This window comes from Athene cunicularia (genome assembly GCF_003259725.1).
Source record: "Athene cunicularia isolate RWA chromosome 1 unlocalized genomic scaffold, athCun1 chr1_part1, whole genome shotgun sequence".
NCBI classification, from domain to species: domain Eukaryota; kingdom Metazoa; phylum Chordata; class Aves; order Strigiformes; family Strigidae; genus Athene; species Athene cunicularia.
In genome coordinates this window covers 9350166-9367807 of record NW_020799091.1, presented here as the reverse complement: position 1 = coordinate 9367807, position 17642 = coordinate 9350166, and the positions used below count along the sequence as shown (strand labels likewise).

The following is a 17642-nucleotide window of genomic DNA, read 5'->3' as shown; positions in this document are numbered from 1 at the left end:
CATTTTTTTACCCTCTTAAAAGGATGTATCATAGGACTACCTACCAGTCCCTTGATTAGGCCAAATAGAGACATGATAGTTATATCAGGAAGGGAGCAATAGTGATCTGTGGCACTTGGTCCTGGAATTTATTTTGCATTTTGTTTCCATCCAGCACTGCAGTCAGCCAGGTTTCAGATCAGCACTCACCCTGGAAGACTGAAAGGAACAACTGAGCAACCTGAGCAGGTGGCTGTTGGGTATCTCCAGTGCAGTCAATGTAACATTTTGATAGTTAATTATTTGGAACAAATGTACTAGCTTAAATAGGTCACTGAGATACTACAGATCTCCTTGAAGAGTGGACTGGGAAAGTGACTCCTGAAAGGACTTCTCCTTTAACACCCTCCACCTCCACATATCAAGTAACTGTATTACATACAACTGTTGCAATGCACTTTGATGTATATTTCCATCAAAATCACTCATAGCATTTTAAACCCATTAATCATGCGAGCATCACAAGTGGCACAAAAATGCCTTTGACAATGTGATGATCATTAGACTTATTGTACAGACAGGTAAAGCGAGGCATGAAAAGGTTAGTCATACTGCCAGAGGGATTTTATCTCTCTCTCTAACATGTAGTAAGAAGCTTTGTCCGTCTGATAGTTGCTCTGACTTGTAATTTCAGCTCGAGGCTCAGGGGACCACAGCATAAACACCACGTAGCAAATAACCAACCTAACCAGCTAACACACTGAATCCCTGTGTTAGCACACATCCTGCTCACTCTATCACAGCTACCTCTTCTACGACAAAGCCAGGACAAACCAGTAGGCTCTTTCCACATGTTATTTCCAAGATATTCCTCCATCCTGCTAAAAATCACTTCTGGTTTATCATGATGACTCTCCATCAAGCAACCTCTGCAGAACAGGGAATTACAAAGTTCCTATATGCACAAGCTGTAAATGCTTATATATGGCTCAGTATGAATTTTGATTACATGAGTTATACCACTGCAGCTCTGTGCATGGATGCTCTCAAATCCATAGGGTCATAAGCATCAAAAAGGCAACCCAACCCTTAAGCTTTGCATCTGATCTTCCTTCCCTACCTCCAACAAAATGTGGAGCCCATAAATCCAATCAGGGAACTCATCTTCTCACTCCTTTTCTCAAAAAAAAGAAAAGATGAGTACTTCTCTCATTGCTTTCTTGAACTTGCTCGAAAATCACAGCCTTATTTGACTGAAACGATGGGATTTGCAATTCAAGTTAATACAGTAAAAGCTCTGGGGGGGGTCTGTATAGATCAGCCCTTTAGGAAACCTGCTGGGGAAGATGGTATCTGCTGGATCCAGGTGACTACAGAAAGGGGGTCACAACTCCTTTGCCAGAGGTTCCCATGACCTCCAGGGACTTTCCAGGAGAGTCCAAACACTCCTGTCAAAGTGGACTGGATTATGATTGACAGTGTAAAGCAGCCCAGTTACCCCTCCCTGTGACCACACGGTTATTTCTGACCATGTTCATTCAATGTCTAGACAGAGCTTCCAACTCGTATCAGAGGATTTTTAATTTGTGGGAATAGAGAAGCAGATTTTCTGAGAATTAGCTGGATTTTATCTTTGCCAATGACAGATTAATGTTCATTATGAAAGATTAAGCAATTAAAGGAAATCCCCATGAAAGAGCTGAAACATATACAGAAAGTTTCAAATACTGATATGTTTACACAAAAACAACTTCAACCCTTCTGTGCTCCTAACAATATAGGAGTACAACACTTTGCACTGCAGAAATGGCTACAGTCAGTGATATCCATCAGCAGAATGCTTTTTTCCCCCCCACTTTCAGCATCAACAAATTCAATCTTTATAGTTCAGATAATTCAGATATCATTTAGATATTACCTTCCACCTTCAGAGAGAATCAGCAGTGGGGTTTGATGATAAATTGATGGGGGGCCAAACTCTAGAGTCAGCAGTCATTAGGTCACATTTATTAAACATATTTTGCCATTTACCCTTTAGCCAGCACAGCTAAATGCCAGTCCTGTTCCTTCCTCATAAACAGTCCTCATCTCCTCTCAAAATGTCACTGTAGGAACAGTCTTCCTTTTAGATTATTATGTCTTTCTCCAGAAGGACGCTTTGCACCTCAGAAGCAGCTTGCTGCCCACACTGAACAACATGTTCCTAAAAGGAAGATTCCTCATTAAAGGTAAAGCCACACTGGGATGCAAAGGAGTCACATGCTTGAAAAAAAAAAGCACCTTATCAGCAAATGGCTGGTGTAACTGCTCCTCACAGAGATGAACACACCATTACTTTGCATGTAGGTACCGAAGGTACAGAACACACTTCCCCATCCCTGGTACTGTGAGAGGAAAAAAATCACATTATTAAAAGTTTGTGAGGCTTCTAACAGAAGTACCTCATGTGGGCTGAATCTTGCTATATTCAAGATCTCCTTAAGGAGAAGGGTGAAGCGGGTGTCTCTGAAAAGCAGTGCTGGGAAAGGTTAAAGCGAGGGAGGCTGCCCCATCCCTGGGAAGGACCCACATCTTCTCAGAAGAATCAGCTCCAAAGTCCCACTGAGGTTTCACTCCGATCCCCCTCTGGCTGCTGGTAGCCCAGAACTCTGGGTATCCCTGGATCGGGTCACACTGCTGGTGCTTGCCACTAGTCAGTGCTCTCCCCCCAACAGCAAAATATAAGGTTATCATCCCAGAGAAAGCTGCATTAATCACTGACAATGGCTTGGACTGTGGTCTGCCATCACCTAGGAGTTACTCCTTAATGATTAAAGCAAGGTTAAACCCCACCGAATATAACCAATAGAAGTAGTGCAGTGCCAACCAATTCATCCTTAAAGACTATTTCAAGAAGAAAAAGTAAAATCCAGTCCTTTCAAAACCACCTCCAAGAGCTTGTATAGTGTAAGGGTGGTCTTGCATGGAAAAACATGCTGCGAGTTGGAAAAATCTGTCCCAACTGTATGCTATGGCCACTGTAGGCTACGGCCAAATACAACTTCATTACAGAGATGTGAACAGCTCAAGTTCCCATTGGTTTTAATGAATTTCTACATTTTCATCTCCTACCCTCTCCCCCAAAGAAAAAGAAGCAAACTATTAACTTATCTACACCTCTCACACCCTTTCAGTAAAATGGGAAACTACATAAATATTGTACATCAAAGAGCTTCCTTCATTAAAATGTGAAAAATAATTTGTGTACTTTAGATTAAAGCTGTTCTGGGACTGTGAAGTATTCTGGCAAATTTAATTAAATCCCATAGTTATTCTCTCATAAAAATAAAGCTTTTTGAAAAAAAAAAAAAGTTATTAAAAATTTAACTGATTCACAGTTAGGTTTTTTTTTTTCTTTTTGTAAAATCTTTACCTTATAAACTGAATCAGTGGTGAGAAGCAAAACTATTTTTAATGACCTGTGTGTAAAGTAACATTTCCAGAACACAAATTCTCAGTAAAAGTTTCAAATGAAGAGGAAAAAATCCCTAAATAATTATGCATATAATTAATTATGGGCTGCAATGATCTAAAATCAAAATCAAAAATGAATTTGCTATGCTAATTTTAGTAAAGCTGAAGAACTGAAGGCTTCACTTGTGAAAAACGGGCAGATCTAGCTATCACACTGTGGAAAGAGAGCTATTGAAACCACATACAATCAGATTCCTCTCAGGCCAATGTAAACACCTCTGCATAATTGCTTCTGACATAAATTAAAGCAAGAAAGTTTAATTTCCTTCCTTATAGTCGCTAGGATGATTATTCATCAGTACTGATGGCCACAAGCTCAGGTTTATAACTAAAAACTGATTTTCACTGGCAAAAGCAGCCACCTAGCTCGAGCCAGACCCAAACCTCAGCATCTCCCTAAGCCCCAGAGCTGCACACCTCTCCAGTCCCTCACCTTGGAAACCTGTCACTCATACATGTATGAGCACATTATGCTCAAATACAAAATGAAAATACCATCAAAGTAACTGAAAAGCATTTCCTAAGAGAAGCAGCTTCAGGCTGCCTACCTCTTGGGTGGGGTTCTAGTAACAAGACTGTCACCAGTGGAGAACAGCTGCAAAATTGAGATGCAGCTGGCTACGAAAATATTCTTTTGGTTAGTATCTTCAGGGCATGGTACAGACATAAACCGGCAAAAAATCAGCATGAGCATCTAAATGGAGGGGCAGGTAATCTCCACAGCATGTCCTGATGCCCCCAGGCATTTAGATGGGGATGCACCAGAGGTACCACAGCTCTCTGCAGACCCACGCTCCCCATTTTCTTTCTCGTTCCCCTGATGCAGAGAGCAAGGAGGACACCAAGCACAGCCCTACATCTTCACACACTCCTTGCTGCCATGGTGCACTGCAGCAACGCCTGCCCGAGCAGGGGGCAGGTACCACCAGCAGGACTCACCTGGCCACCTTTCACCTCCTGGGGTAGGACTCACCTCACCTTACCTGAGCACCACATTCATGGCCAGACTGTGCGAGACATTTAACCAGGGGAGCAAAGTCATATGACATGAACACTGGCCCATGTTACATGTCCAACTTAATCCCCATGTCACCTAATTACGATGCTCAGGGCCCAGTGAGCAATGATGCAGCTTCTCACCCCACATCCCTGCCCTGTGCTCTGCAAAACACTGGAGGTACAGAGCCTGCAGAGCTGTCCCAAAAACATCCCCAGAAAAAAGAGAAAGATGTGACAAACTCCTAACCACAACTGAAAGGACCTACTCCTTTTTTATTAGCTACAGACAAAATGATCAAGTCAATGCCAGTGGACAACTTAAGTCTGAGAAACACAAAAATGTATTAGAGCAAACACCTAATGCAAACCAACTGTGATGAAAACTCCCTCCCCACATGCACTTTGCTTGGCTTTCTCTCAGTTATTTCTTACTGGCAACACTTCAATGCTAATAAGACACCATAAGTGTATAAAATGTAATAAAGATGTTTACATTAAACAGCAGACTACAGATTAAAAGAATCTGTTCCGAGAGCTATAGAAACTCATCTCCAAACATCTATTTTCAGGTAAACACATACATACGAATAGAAAGAGAACTGACAGTGGAAGGATTTTTTAATTTTATTTTATTTTTACCTTGTTAGCAAAGACCTAACAAGTGCCAAGACCTGAACATTGAAATTAGCCAAACAGCCTTAAAATACGACACAATTTTTTAGCAATGAGAGCAATGAAAGATTGGAAGAGCTTTCCAAGCAACTGTCTGATGTGCCATTACTTGTAGTCCTTGAACTGCAAGCAGCTTTATAAAAGGTACCCTTAATCCAACTTCCAGGGTAAATCCTGGAGCCTATCTATGTACTGAAGCAAGGGAAGAGATACATGGACTTTTATTTTTATTCAGTTCAGTGTTACCACCTGTCTCTGCTCCAGACCAGCCCCACAAATTCCTGGATTAACTCTCAAATTCTACTGCTCCCTATAAAGCTGCGCAACCTGCTGCAAGGGTCAGACAGCAGGATGTGTCCTCAGTGTTATTGGCTACTGGAGATTCCTCTCTCTTGGACTTGTTTCAGGGAAGGATTAGTCAGTAGACCAAAGTGGCTCCACATAATCTTAGACACTGTTGAAACACCCTCCTCTATATGTCTCAGGAGGATGGGACTGTTTGTATTGTCTTTCACATGCTCATAAACTTTCAGTTTTGCATTAACATCACTTCTCAATGCCCCTGGGCTTCTATCAGTGCTTTGAAAGAGTTAAGTGGATTTTTCTCCAGTTTCCTCTGAACTACCAAGAATTGCTTGCATGAGAAGGCAGATCATGGTCTGAAGTGATGTCAGGATAAAGCTGATGCTCAGACTGAACACCAGATGCTCAGGAAGTCAATTTTCCTCTAGTATCATCTAACTGACTACCTTGTGGCTTGGTCCCATGGCTGGCACTTTGGGCATAAGATTTCTGATTATGCAGGAGAACCTGGATAATTTAATGTATGATGATGCACAGGATAAAGTAGGGGTCACTTCTGGGCTTACACACTAAGAGAGAGAATAACAGAACACACAATAATACAAAATACTATTAGAAACAAATCTTAAGGGTGATAAAGGTGACAGGAGGAAATACAAACTTCACATTTCTTTATTAATAAATAAATTACTTGGAGATTGAGGAAAAAATGTTGTATCATCAGGAGCATCCTGAATAATAAAGGAGATTCTCTAAACATTTTCCAGAGAAGGGAAAACAGGCAAATTACAGCTAGCTATTAAAATTGTACATTGTGAGCTGTTTTATGGGGTATAAAGCCAAGTGAGCTGAACAGCTTGAACGGAACAATTCTGCACGACTGGCCTCATTTAAGAAACTTAGGAAAGTATGTCAGATGATACTAAGGACCCTTTAAAGTAAATATTTTTGTAAGCTGATGCATTGTTTTAGGGTTCATATTATTACATAAAAAGTTAAACAAATTCATTACAGTGAAACCAAGACATGCCTTGTTCCTTTACTAATTTACAGCTACAAATTACAGGGAAATTACAAACACAGACAAAGAATTTATAAAAAAAACCTTGTTTTTCTACCACAACTAATTTTAAAGGAAAAGAAAAATGTTAGCAATTACTTTCCTAAAATTAGTAATCATAAATGAAGAAAAGGTTGCACTATTAAAAGCTGCCAGAGATAACTCACAGAACAACGATAACACAGTACCACAGACTCAGAAATAGCTGCTCCCAGGAATGCTCTATTCATCCCTGACACAGATACGGGATGACAAACCAGATTTTAGCCAGGACTATGCTCTGTGATCCATCTGGCACTCTCCTTCCCAGAGAGGCTGCTCAGGAGAGCCATCATGGGCAGGATGAAGACCGATGATCTCCAGTCCAGAGGGGCTGCTCCAAGTGCCTCCCCTTTAAGCATCCCTCTCTCCTGAGCCACCTCCCAGAAACACCCATTGACACTTTTCTTGTATGTCCTGAATTTACTTTGAAATCTGGTTTTAGAAGCCTGGGGTAATTAAGTGGCTCTGAAATACTGGCCCTGCACAATGAAATTTGCCTGCACTTACTAGGAAAATGCAGAACATCTGTAACAGTAATGCCTCAAAACTCTACAATTCAATCCTACCAGTGAGTCTGCACAGATTTACCCACTAGCTCCTACATGCTTTCATAAAATTAAACAAGCAAGGGAAAAAAGAAATCAAGTATCACAAACCATTTTCATTTTTACTTGGTTTTGTTTCAAGGAAATTCTAGACATGGTCCCACATAAATATTTATCAGACCACTCAAATTGTAATAAATGAAAGTATCTTTCAACTTGCACACAAAATAACCGAAAACTGTTTTAGAGGACGGCGACAACATGCAAGGAGTCTCAAGCAATAAATTTATTCCCTTCTGCCAAACAGATATAACAGTGCAGGCAGGTCTGCTTTATTGTAAACTATATCATCTGGTGTTTCTAGTTTCCATTATTAGTCATTTGAAGCCATGATTAGGGTTTTCCAACACTGACTGGCTTCTTTTTAGACTCTAGCCACAGTTTGTCAGGAATTTCTATCACTCTTGAGGTATCATAAAAGGTATCAAAATAGAAGATCAGACTGCTATCCTTGGCACCATAAATAAATTCATAGAGTCTGTAATAACTTGAACTCCACCTCCATTTAATAGTATCTTCAAGATTTCAGCACTGTGAAAGACAGGCTTGGCTTATTCATTTGAATTTCAGGGCTGAAAGCACCTAAAGATAACAAGTTAATAAGGTCATCTCCAGCTTGTGTTCTTATCAGAGGGCCTCTATGGGGGTGGAAATTAGTGCCAGCTAATGCCTAAATTTAAAGTCCCAATGAAAATCAGGGGACTCAGACTCCTGAATAACCTTAGGAAATTAGGTTAGTAAGTTTTGCAGGTTGCTTAAATCCATGCTTATAGGCTTTGCAAGAACATTAAAGATCCCCTAAGCATTTCATTAATACCACTATTTTATCTTCATGTTCAGTTTCAATGGGATTTAAGAAGATATTTCAATCCTTTCCTAAGAAGCAGCAAACGCCTTATTGCTTCAGTTTTCCCACATACAGTGGAGTTAGTCATTCGCAGAATCACAGAATCGTCTAGGTTGGAAAAGACCTTGAAGATCAGCCAGTCCAACCATTAACCTAACACTGACAGTTCCCAACTACACCAGATCCCTCAGCACTATATCAACGTGTCTTAAACCCCTCCAGGGATGGGGACTCCACCACCTCCCTGGGCAGCCCATTCCAATGCCCAACAATCCCTTCTGGAAAGAAATGCTTCCTAATATCTAGCCTCAACCTTCCCTGGCACAACTGGAGGCCATCACCTCTTGTCCTATCACTTACTACTTTGTTAGAGAGACTCATCCCCAGCTCTCTGCACCCTCCTGTCAGGGAGCTGTAGAGGGCGATGAGGTCTCCCCTCAGCCTCCTCTTCTCCAGACTAAACCCCCCCAGTTCCCTCAGCCGCTCCCCGTACGACCTGTGCTCCAGACCCTGCACCAGCTCCGTTGCCCTTCTCTGGACACGCTCGAGTCATTCAATGGCCTTTTTGTAGTGAGGGGCCCAAAACTGAACACAGGAATCGAGGTGTGGCCCTTGCATCCCAGGACACTGCCACACCAGCTCCAATCAAGCCTGCAGAAGTCTTTGTAGCAGAAGATGCTGAGTTTGTCTACTCTCTCTGCTCCTCTAGAGCTCATTTTATTCTTTTGCTATTACTAGTATATCCATGGGTAGCGTAGGGGTAAATATAGAAACTCTTTGAGTGCCAGGCTGTTACATCAACTCTGCACAGAGTAAAAACACATGTCAGACTAAGAAGTGAAGCTCGAGTCAAGAATGCTGTTTAGTTGAACCACAAATCATTAAAAAAATGAGAAGGAATACGTCAGCATTTAGGCTAGGACTGATCTCATCTAACTCAACCTTTTGAGAAGTCAGGAAGTCTCACTACCTGAGTCCCAACTGCAGCCAGAAAAATGGTAGGTGATATTTAGTCACCCAAGGTAGGTGGTATCATAAACCCATATGAATTTGGTGGACTCACCACCAGCTCCTGAGACAGCAAAAATACACCACTCTACTGTCGTATCAGTACTATGAGGGTGATACCACAGTAGAGAAAACCAGAGATGAGAAAACCCAGTTTTTTAAGAGGGCAGTAGAGGACCTCTAACAGACACCATTTCCAGAGAAGTAGTTATGTCTATTAGAGCTATCAGTATAATGAAAACTCAGAGTTTACTGTCATCCCACAAAAATATTTAACAGATCTCTGCTCATTTTGTGTTAATACAATCTAGAAATATGAAGGGGTTTTTACACAATTCTTTTCTAAGGAACTGCAATTAGCAGACTGGCAAGGAGTGTGGAGGAACATACCAGACAGGAAGCAGTACTAGAGATGAAGAAATGGCTCAAGCTTCTCCATAGCCTAAGTTGCATAAAGGGAAGATTACCACCCACCTCCACAAGTAAGATCAAAGCATCAGATTTTGATGACTTTCTATAAATAGAAAAGAGGGTGGGATGCTCTGTCTAACACTGTATTCTCAGAAAATGAAAAATCATAAAATATTAGTTGTATAACTCATCTCCTATACTCTCAGAAAACCTTCTTCCTACTACTTATTTCTAGAATTGCATTTATGCGTCAGTTTCATATTGAGAGACAATTCCCTGAAATTAAGCTAAAAACATGAAGCTGGTAGAGAGGAATCATCACAAATTACCTAGCATATGAACCTAACAGCACATATTCTTGTTTATGGTTGGTTTACAGTTAAGAGGGATGGATTACATCTGACCAAAGCAAGGTGTTTAGTGTAAACCTCCACCTCTGAGCTAGTCATACAAGAACCTTTGCACATTTTTAGAGCTTGATTCATCCAACTTATTTCATATTTTCACTATAGGGTAAAATGAATCATGTTTCTCAATTGCCCATTTCTCTCTGTTGACTATGAGGAAAAGTCTGCAGTGACTAGTTCTGACTGTAGATGACCATATTTCATCATAGATATTACATCTCTGGAGTCCAAGAGAATGAGAGGGATGCAAAAAAAAAAAGTTGTTCTGAACAGGAGATAGAAGGAAAAAGGGAATCCATAAATGGCAGGATCACATTACATGTCCCTTAGTGCAGATCTTAAATGGCAAGCTTGTGACATTTACACCAACAGTCAATAAATAAGCCAGTGAAGATAGAAAAATCAGTAAGTTTGAACTGTATACCTAAGCTAGTGACAAATTCAATCTCCACTGAGCAGGAATCAACAAATTAGACTTCTCTATTGGAAAAAAAAAAAAAGTGAGGTTTTTTTTTAACCTCTAGAACAGTCTTAAAACAATTTTTAGGTATGAACCATGGATTGAGTTGTAAACCCATGAGAAATTTAGTCTGCTGGCTAAGGTACTAGTGGGAAACCAGGGATGGAGTTGGAGGAGGTCAGGAACTGCTGCCTTCTACTTCAGCAGAGTTTTTATTGATTTACAAATTTGAAGGCTCTGCCTCCTGAAAAAAAGTAAAGTAAATCCATTAAAACCAACTTGGAAGTGATTCACAAGGTTGTGGGACCAAATACATGCAAAATTTCACTTCATCGAATACTTCTAGCTGGCAAACACTCCCTATATTTCTGGTTACCACATATGAACTAGAGTTTTTAGCAGGGAATGTTGTAACACAACAATGATAATCCTCAAAACCAATTTCTCTACAACACAAAGCAAAGAGCAGAACTGTGGGATGGAAATCCCAGGCTCACCCCCATGGCACATCTCTTATCAAACTAAAAGCACCACAATTCGCACATCTACCCTATGCAAAGAGATCTATATTGGCCAATATGGAGGAAACTCCAAAACTCTGTGACCATAAATCACTGTTTTGACCTGAATGGAGAACAGCCTTTTGTGGAACCCACATTTCTGTATGCACCAGTTTACATCTACAGTGGAACAAGAACAAAGCCAACAAGCATGCAGCAGCATGATGTGGTGGAGTTGCACCATGAAGGAAAGCTCCTCCTTCCGTATTGCTGCACCGTTCCCCCTCCTTAGTATCAACAAGCACCAGCAAGCACAGGCATGTCTCACTCAGCATATGGGGTGACACCATTAAGATGGAATATTGCAGAATAAAAATAACGCACTCGAGCAGAATTTTGCTGAAAGCCCAGACTTGCTTGGAGTCCAGACTGCTCACATCTCAGGATGAATTTGGCCTAGTTTATATCCTAATGATTATAATGGATACTGCAGTCTTCTTTTCATTAAGGCAGCAGCCAAAATTATTGATTTGTTGTACTTCGTGCTCCTGCTTACCCTCACAAATTTCGGGGGAGACAGTGCATAAGCCAATAGAGTTGGTCAGTTTAAAAGTGACAAATTAACTGCGCTGAAAGTAAATAAACAGCTATCTCTTTGTAAATTAATTCAATATGTGACTTGAGCTCTTTTCTACAGCTAGAAAGCTGATTCATCATTCAGCAGCATTTAAGTTGCCACCAGTTCAATAACAGAGTATTAATGTTGTGTCCTATTTGACACAGCAGGTCAAATTCTGCACTTGGGTTACAACAACATGACTCAGAGTAACTCCTGAATCCCTAAGCCCTGTCTCTTCACATTGCCTTGGCTGCAGCTATGCACCCAAGCGTTCTCCAAGTTGGTTTCGAGAAAGCTTAAGTTGTATTGAACAGTTTGGGAAAACAAAAGAAGAATCCAGAAGTCTTTTGATCTGCTGGGTTTTCAAGTGTCTTCTGGAACGGTTTAGTGAAACAGCGCAGGTTGATTCATTTTCATGAAAATACTTGCGAGAGAGTGAAAGGCAGAAAAATATTTGCAACTTTTAAATTTGAGGGCTTTGTGGTGGCTTTTCTCCCAACAAAATAATTTCAATTACAGAAAGAAACTAAGTATGTTTAAAGTGGAATACTGAGTACAATTCCCACTCAAGTCAAAACATGATTTGTGCTTTACTGAACAGGGGCTCTAACTTATTATAGCCTACCACCCCTACTAGGGGCTAGGTGAAAAACTGGTTCATTTATTAATCAGCAACACACACTAACCTACTCTCCTTACCAATTCCTTTTACTTCAACAGATGCTAAATCCAGAGACTTCCAGAACAATACTGCAGCATTTGGAGTAATCTGTCACTGCTTCATAAAGAACCCATTTAGCTGAAGTTGATTGCTACTCAAGAAGCCGGTAGGCCAAAATTTTCAAATGCAGGAGCTTAAAATTGAAATTCGTGTTCAACTGTCTGAATAATGTTGCCTGAATGCCTTCAACTGCTATTAGCACTGAAGGAAATGTGAGTTCTTAACGTTTCTGGAAATTAGAGTAGGTGCCCTCTTGACTTTCGACACAAGGCTGATGTTTCTGGACACAAGGTTTTGACTGTGTCATCTGTGCACACCTGCAGCAGAGAGACTATAGCACAAATAGAATAAAAATATTTTTCACTGCTTATGTTCAGACACGATCCACAGCATTTGTAATGTCGTCTGTTTTTCATAATGTTCAGTTTAGAAAGTTGACATTTGATTAAACAGTTTGAATTTGCCAAAACATACATTTTAATCTGAGGTTTTAATACCACATTCTCAATTAAACGCTTTAGAAAAAGACATACAAAGTCTGCTTTAACCACTGTAAACCCAGAAACCTAACATATTTAATATCATTTCTGAAACTGTTGACTAATATTTTCTAATTTCCTCACTACTTCTAGTACCACAGCTGCACCATTGTTCCCAACAGCTACCAGACATTTAAACAGCCAGTTTGTTAAGTGTTTTACTAGATAGCCTTTCATATTTAGTGTTTTCCACATTTTCCAACAGGGTGGCGTGGTACTGAAATTCAACATCTTAAAAATCTTCACTCTATTGTTTTCTAACATCAATGTTCATCATATTCATAATATTACCACCACCAAAGGAAAGCTAGCACAGTTGCTTTACAGTTAAGCCTCTTTCCGTATATTTTTATCTTTACACAAGCATGACAACACTGATGAACATCGTGCTACAAGAAAGAGTATTACTCAGAATGGCATATCATTCCAGACTGCTAACTCCCATGAAAAATGACTCCCAACAACAATAAGAACAAGACCACAAATAGGTTTTAGGATTCAATAATTCTTATTTCATGCTCCTTATTTGCTTTCATTACGTTTAACGCTGCATTCAAGGTCACAAGTGTTGTGAGTCTGTGGAGGTGACCTGAGTAATTTACAGTGATCAACAGATAATACAGTGACTGGAAGCAAGTCATTCCGTAACTATCACTGCTTTCTAAATGGAGTCATCACAGAGCTGCTGAAAAGGAATGTGTATTATTTCACAACTACAGACTGATGAATGTACCAGGTAATTAAGTCATGTCATTGCTGTGCCTGGAAAATCCTTATTTATAATTTTATCTTGCCTGTTAAGAAGAACTGAATTTCTTGTTAAGGGTAGAAAATAATTATGCCTAAGCTTTGCTTTTGCAAAAACCTCTACAAAGGAAAAAGGAAATTAGAAACAAAACTCACCAGTTTCTTCATCTATGCTGAATCTCCCCAGTCCGCTGCCATCCCTAATGGAATACTGGATCTCTCCATCCCTTCCAGAGTCCTCATCTCGAGCGACAACTTGCAAAACACTCGTACCAATGCGGGAGTTTTCCTTTACAGATCCAATGAAGGCAAAGTCAGGAAAATACGGGGTATAGAGATTTTCATTAACATCCACCACTTCAACTTCCACAAAAGAAACAGAAGAGAGGGAAACTGGTCGCCCTTTGTCCTTTGCACGCACAGTCAGGTTGTAGAACTGCTGTTTCTCGTAATCGAGCTCTTTGTTCAAGCGGATAGCACCGCTCGCTTTGTCTATCTCAAACCTCCCATTGTAATCATTCACCAGAGAGTAACGGACTTGGCCTCCCAAGCCAAGATCTGGATCATGAGTTTCCAACCAAGCTATGACGGTGCCAACTGGCAGGTCCTCTAGGACCTTCACATTGTAGCTGGATGGTATAAAAGCTGGAGAGCAATCATTGACATCATCCAAAAAAACCTTCAGAGGCACAACAGAAAACTGCTGATGGCCACTCTCTGCTTTGTCCCTAGCCTCAATCTTCAGTGTGTAGTTTGCTTTTGATTCCCGGTCTAGCTGATCAGCCACATACACCATTCCCGTGGAACTGTTGATAGCAAATTGATGGGTGTCTGTCAGTACAGAGTAGGTCACTTCACCATTAGATCCTAAGTCTTTATCTCTGGCTTCTACCTGGATAATCTCTGTACCAAGACTTGTACTTTCTAAAATATTAACTGAGTAGGTGTCCTGTAAAAAAACAGGCTTGTTATCATTTGCATCCTCCACAGTGACAGTCAACAGTCTCCATGCAGATTTCTGTGGATTACCTAAGTCATAAATTGTAATATTAAGAAGATAGAGCTCTGTTTTTTCACGGTCCAAGGGCATAAGAACATTAAGTACACCTGTCTCCATGTCAATGTTGAAACAACTATCTACATTACCATCAGAAATCGTATAAAGTACTCTTCCATTAAAGCCTGAGTCTGCATCGTAGGCTTTTATCCTCAGGATGGTGGCACCAACTGGCAGATCCTCTGAAACTTTTACATCGGTAGGGAAAGATTTGTCAAAATGCGGTGCCTGACGGTTCACCGAATAAAAATCAAGAAAACCATCTTCCAAATTCAGCTTCACATTTGCTTTTGCCTTTTTGAGTAATTTTTCTGCTAGCTTCTGAGCAACTCTGGTTTCTCTACAGCTAAAGGTCTTTGAAGACACTTTCCCATGAACTACTGAAATATTAACAAACATAGCATCAGCAAAGTTCTCTCCATCAGTTGCCGTTATCTTAAGGCCAAAATTGCTGTTCTTTATACCAGAATTAATTAGAGATTTTTTAAGTTGCAGGACACCAGAGTCAGGATTTAAATAAAAAATGCCAAGTTCATTTCCAGAGATTATTTTGTACTTCACAAGCTCTAACTCATCTATGTCTATTGCAGAAACAGCAGTGATGTGACCACCAACAGGAAAATCAGAAGAAATCACTCCCTGACATGCCACTTTTTCAAAGAGGGGTTTGTTATCATTAACATTGCCTATGTATATGGTGACATTCACCTCGCTTTCATGGCGGTAGGGAGAACCCCAGTCAGAAGCTCTCACAATGAACCTGTAGCTTTCTGGTGAGGACTCAAAATCCAGTTCTTCAGATGTGCTGATGACACCTGTAAACTGGTTTATTGTAAATGGTAGTGAGTTCAGACTGGCAATGCTGTATGTTATATATCCATTTTCTCCCCTATCTTTATCAACTGCTGAAACTGCCAAAACGCTAGACCCCACTGGGACACTTTCGTTGACAAATGAGCTGTAGGAGGGCTGCTGGAACTCCGGTGTGTGATCATTGGCATCTTCTAACCTGACAGTAACCTGTGCTTTTAAATCATCACCTTTGTTTGTGTATACTTCTAATTCATAGAGATCCTTCTCAATGATTTTCAAAGAACGAGCAGTAGTAATAAGGCCCGTGCTAGGATTGATCTTAAAGTACTCAGATTCCTCACTCTGAGATAGTCTATATTCCACACCCTGTGGCTCAGGCATCAGCTTAACTACTGCAACCACCACACCAGGAGGTGAAAATTCACTGATTAAAATATCATATGCTTCCTTTTCAAACTTAATGGGGATAATTTCTTTCTTGGGACTAGCAATGTGGACCAGTTTGACTGCAGAAAATTTCTGAGGAGATCCTTTGTCCTTCGCTTGTAGAGTCAGGTTATAGCCATATGGAAAGCTGTCCCAATCAATAGGCTTTCTTTCTTTGACTTTGTACTCATTCATCCATTTACCTTCTTTAGTCAGAAAAAACTGTTCTAGCGGATCTCCAGCCACAATGGAAACAGATTCTATTTCTCCATTGGCTCCTTCATCTAGGTCATCAATATTAACAACTGCATAGGTAGGCTCCTTGTCTGATGGGAAGGGAATATGGGTTACTACATTTATTGTTGGGGCATGTTCATTTATACGTTCAATGTGAACATAAAGCTTGGCAGTGCTGCTTACACCATTGTTTCCATAAAGCTTCATCCCACGGTCCACAGCCAAAATCTCAAGATCATATCTGTTTTTCTCATCGTAGTTTAACCGGCCACTTAAGGAGATAACACCACTCGTAGGATGAACAGAGAAGAGATCAACTTTGTTTTTGAAGTAATAATAAAATTCACCATTGGACCCAATATCCGCATCTGTTGCGGTCACTTGTGCAATGCTAGTCCTTAAAGGAGTGCTTTCTGCTATTGTGACAGAGTACGTGGTTGGTGAAAACAAAGGTCTTAAATCATTCATATCCAAAACCTGGATGTTCACTTTTGTCCATGCTTCCAAGTCCTCTCCTCTGACAGACCCTTTCACCATCAATAAATAGTTGTCCTGGATTTCTCTGTTCAATATAGCAGAATTCCCACCTTTAGTCCTTATTCTTAGGAAGCAAAAGTCAGCAATGATGACTTCCTCTGCTTTAAAAAAGCCCTCATCATCACCAGACACTATCCTGTACTTGATATCCCATGAAAGGTCAGCCAAGGTAATGCCCATCCTTGTTTGGCTGTTAACATAGGTCCTGGCTGCAGAATTCTCGTACACCGTAGCATTGTAAGTGGAATGTGTAAAGTGAAAGCCAAGTGGCGCGGTCCCATGAGCCACCTGGCAAACAGAGGCCAGAAGCTTGACAATCAGAAGGGCAAGGGATGACGGAGGTGGCCGTGAGCCTGACCAGCGGCCCATATTCACCTCCATCACATCATTCTTTCACCCTGTGAGAGAGAAAAAAAACAGGAAACAGTTGGTCAAGAGATAAAAACTGTGCTGTGAAGTGTCATGTCAAAATTACTTATTAAATTTCTAATTCAAAATAAAATATATGTAATAACTAGTCACTACATATTTAACAAAACAGAATGGAAAAACACACAAGCACACCAGTTTTAGATTATATTTTTATGTGTGTGTGTGTGTGTGTGTAGTATGTATGCATGAGCATACATACAAACATATACAAAATTTTATATATATTTATATACACTTTAACATAAAAACCCCTATAAGACCCTTGCACATCTATACACACATGCACGCAGCCCAGAATAATAATCACAGTGAAAAAAAATCAGAAGCACACTTTGGAATAAGTTTATAAAAGAGGAGGAACCACATACAGAAATTATTATTTTTATTTACCAGTAGCTCCAACTAAGCGTAAACTTATTTGTTTTCAGAGCATATTGAAAAACTCATATTTTAGTCCCAATGTTTGGGAAGGAGACAGGATTTTCATTACATACATAGTACTGTGATAGTCAAATATTACCATATTTTTTATGAACAGTTAAGATCAAACGGTTGATGAAATTTGAGCTACCAAGAAAAAAGAGTACATAAAAGGCACTACCCAGCTACTACTTTAACTATAGACACCTTCAGAAATCAAGAAAGAATTACATCTAATTATATGCAATTGCATACACACACACACACACACATATATATATCTGTCTC

At 40.2% G+C, this 17642-nt stretch overlaps 1 protein-coding gene across 12 annotated transcripts in view; it reads right to left on the bottom strand.

The window, feature by feature from the left end:
* The window catches only part of FAT3 (FAT atypical cadherin 3), a 409192-nt gene that overhangs the window by 304703 nt on the left and 86847 nt on the right, over positions 1–17642 (bottom strand). For all 12 annotated transcript variants that reach the window (XM_026843787.1, XM_026842179.1, XM_026845464.1 and 9 more), the window contains exon 2: positions 13589–16900. In XM_026843787.1, the coding sequence (XP_026699588.1) occupies positions 13589–16883 (3295 nt within the window). In that variant the 5' untranslated portion in view covers positions 16884–16900. The remainder of the gene's footprint in view (positions 1–13588; positions 16901–17642) is intronic.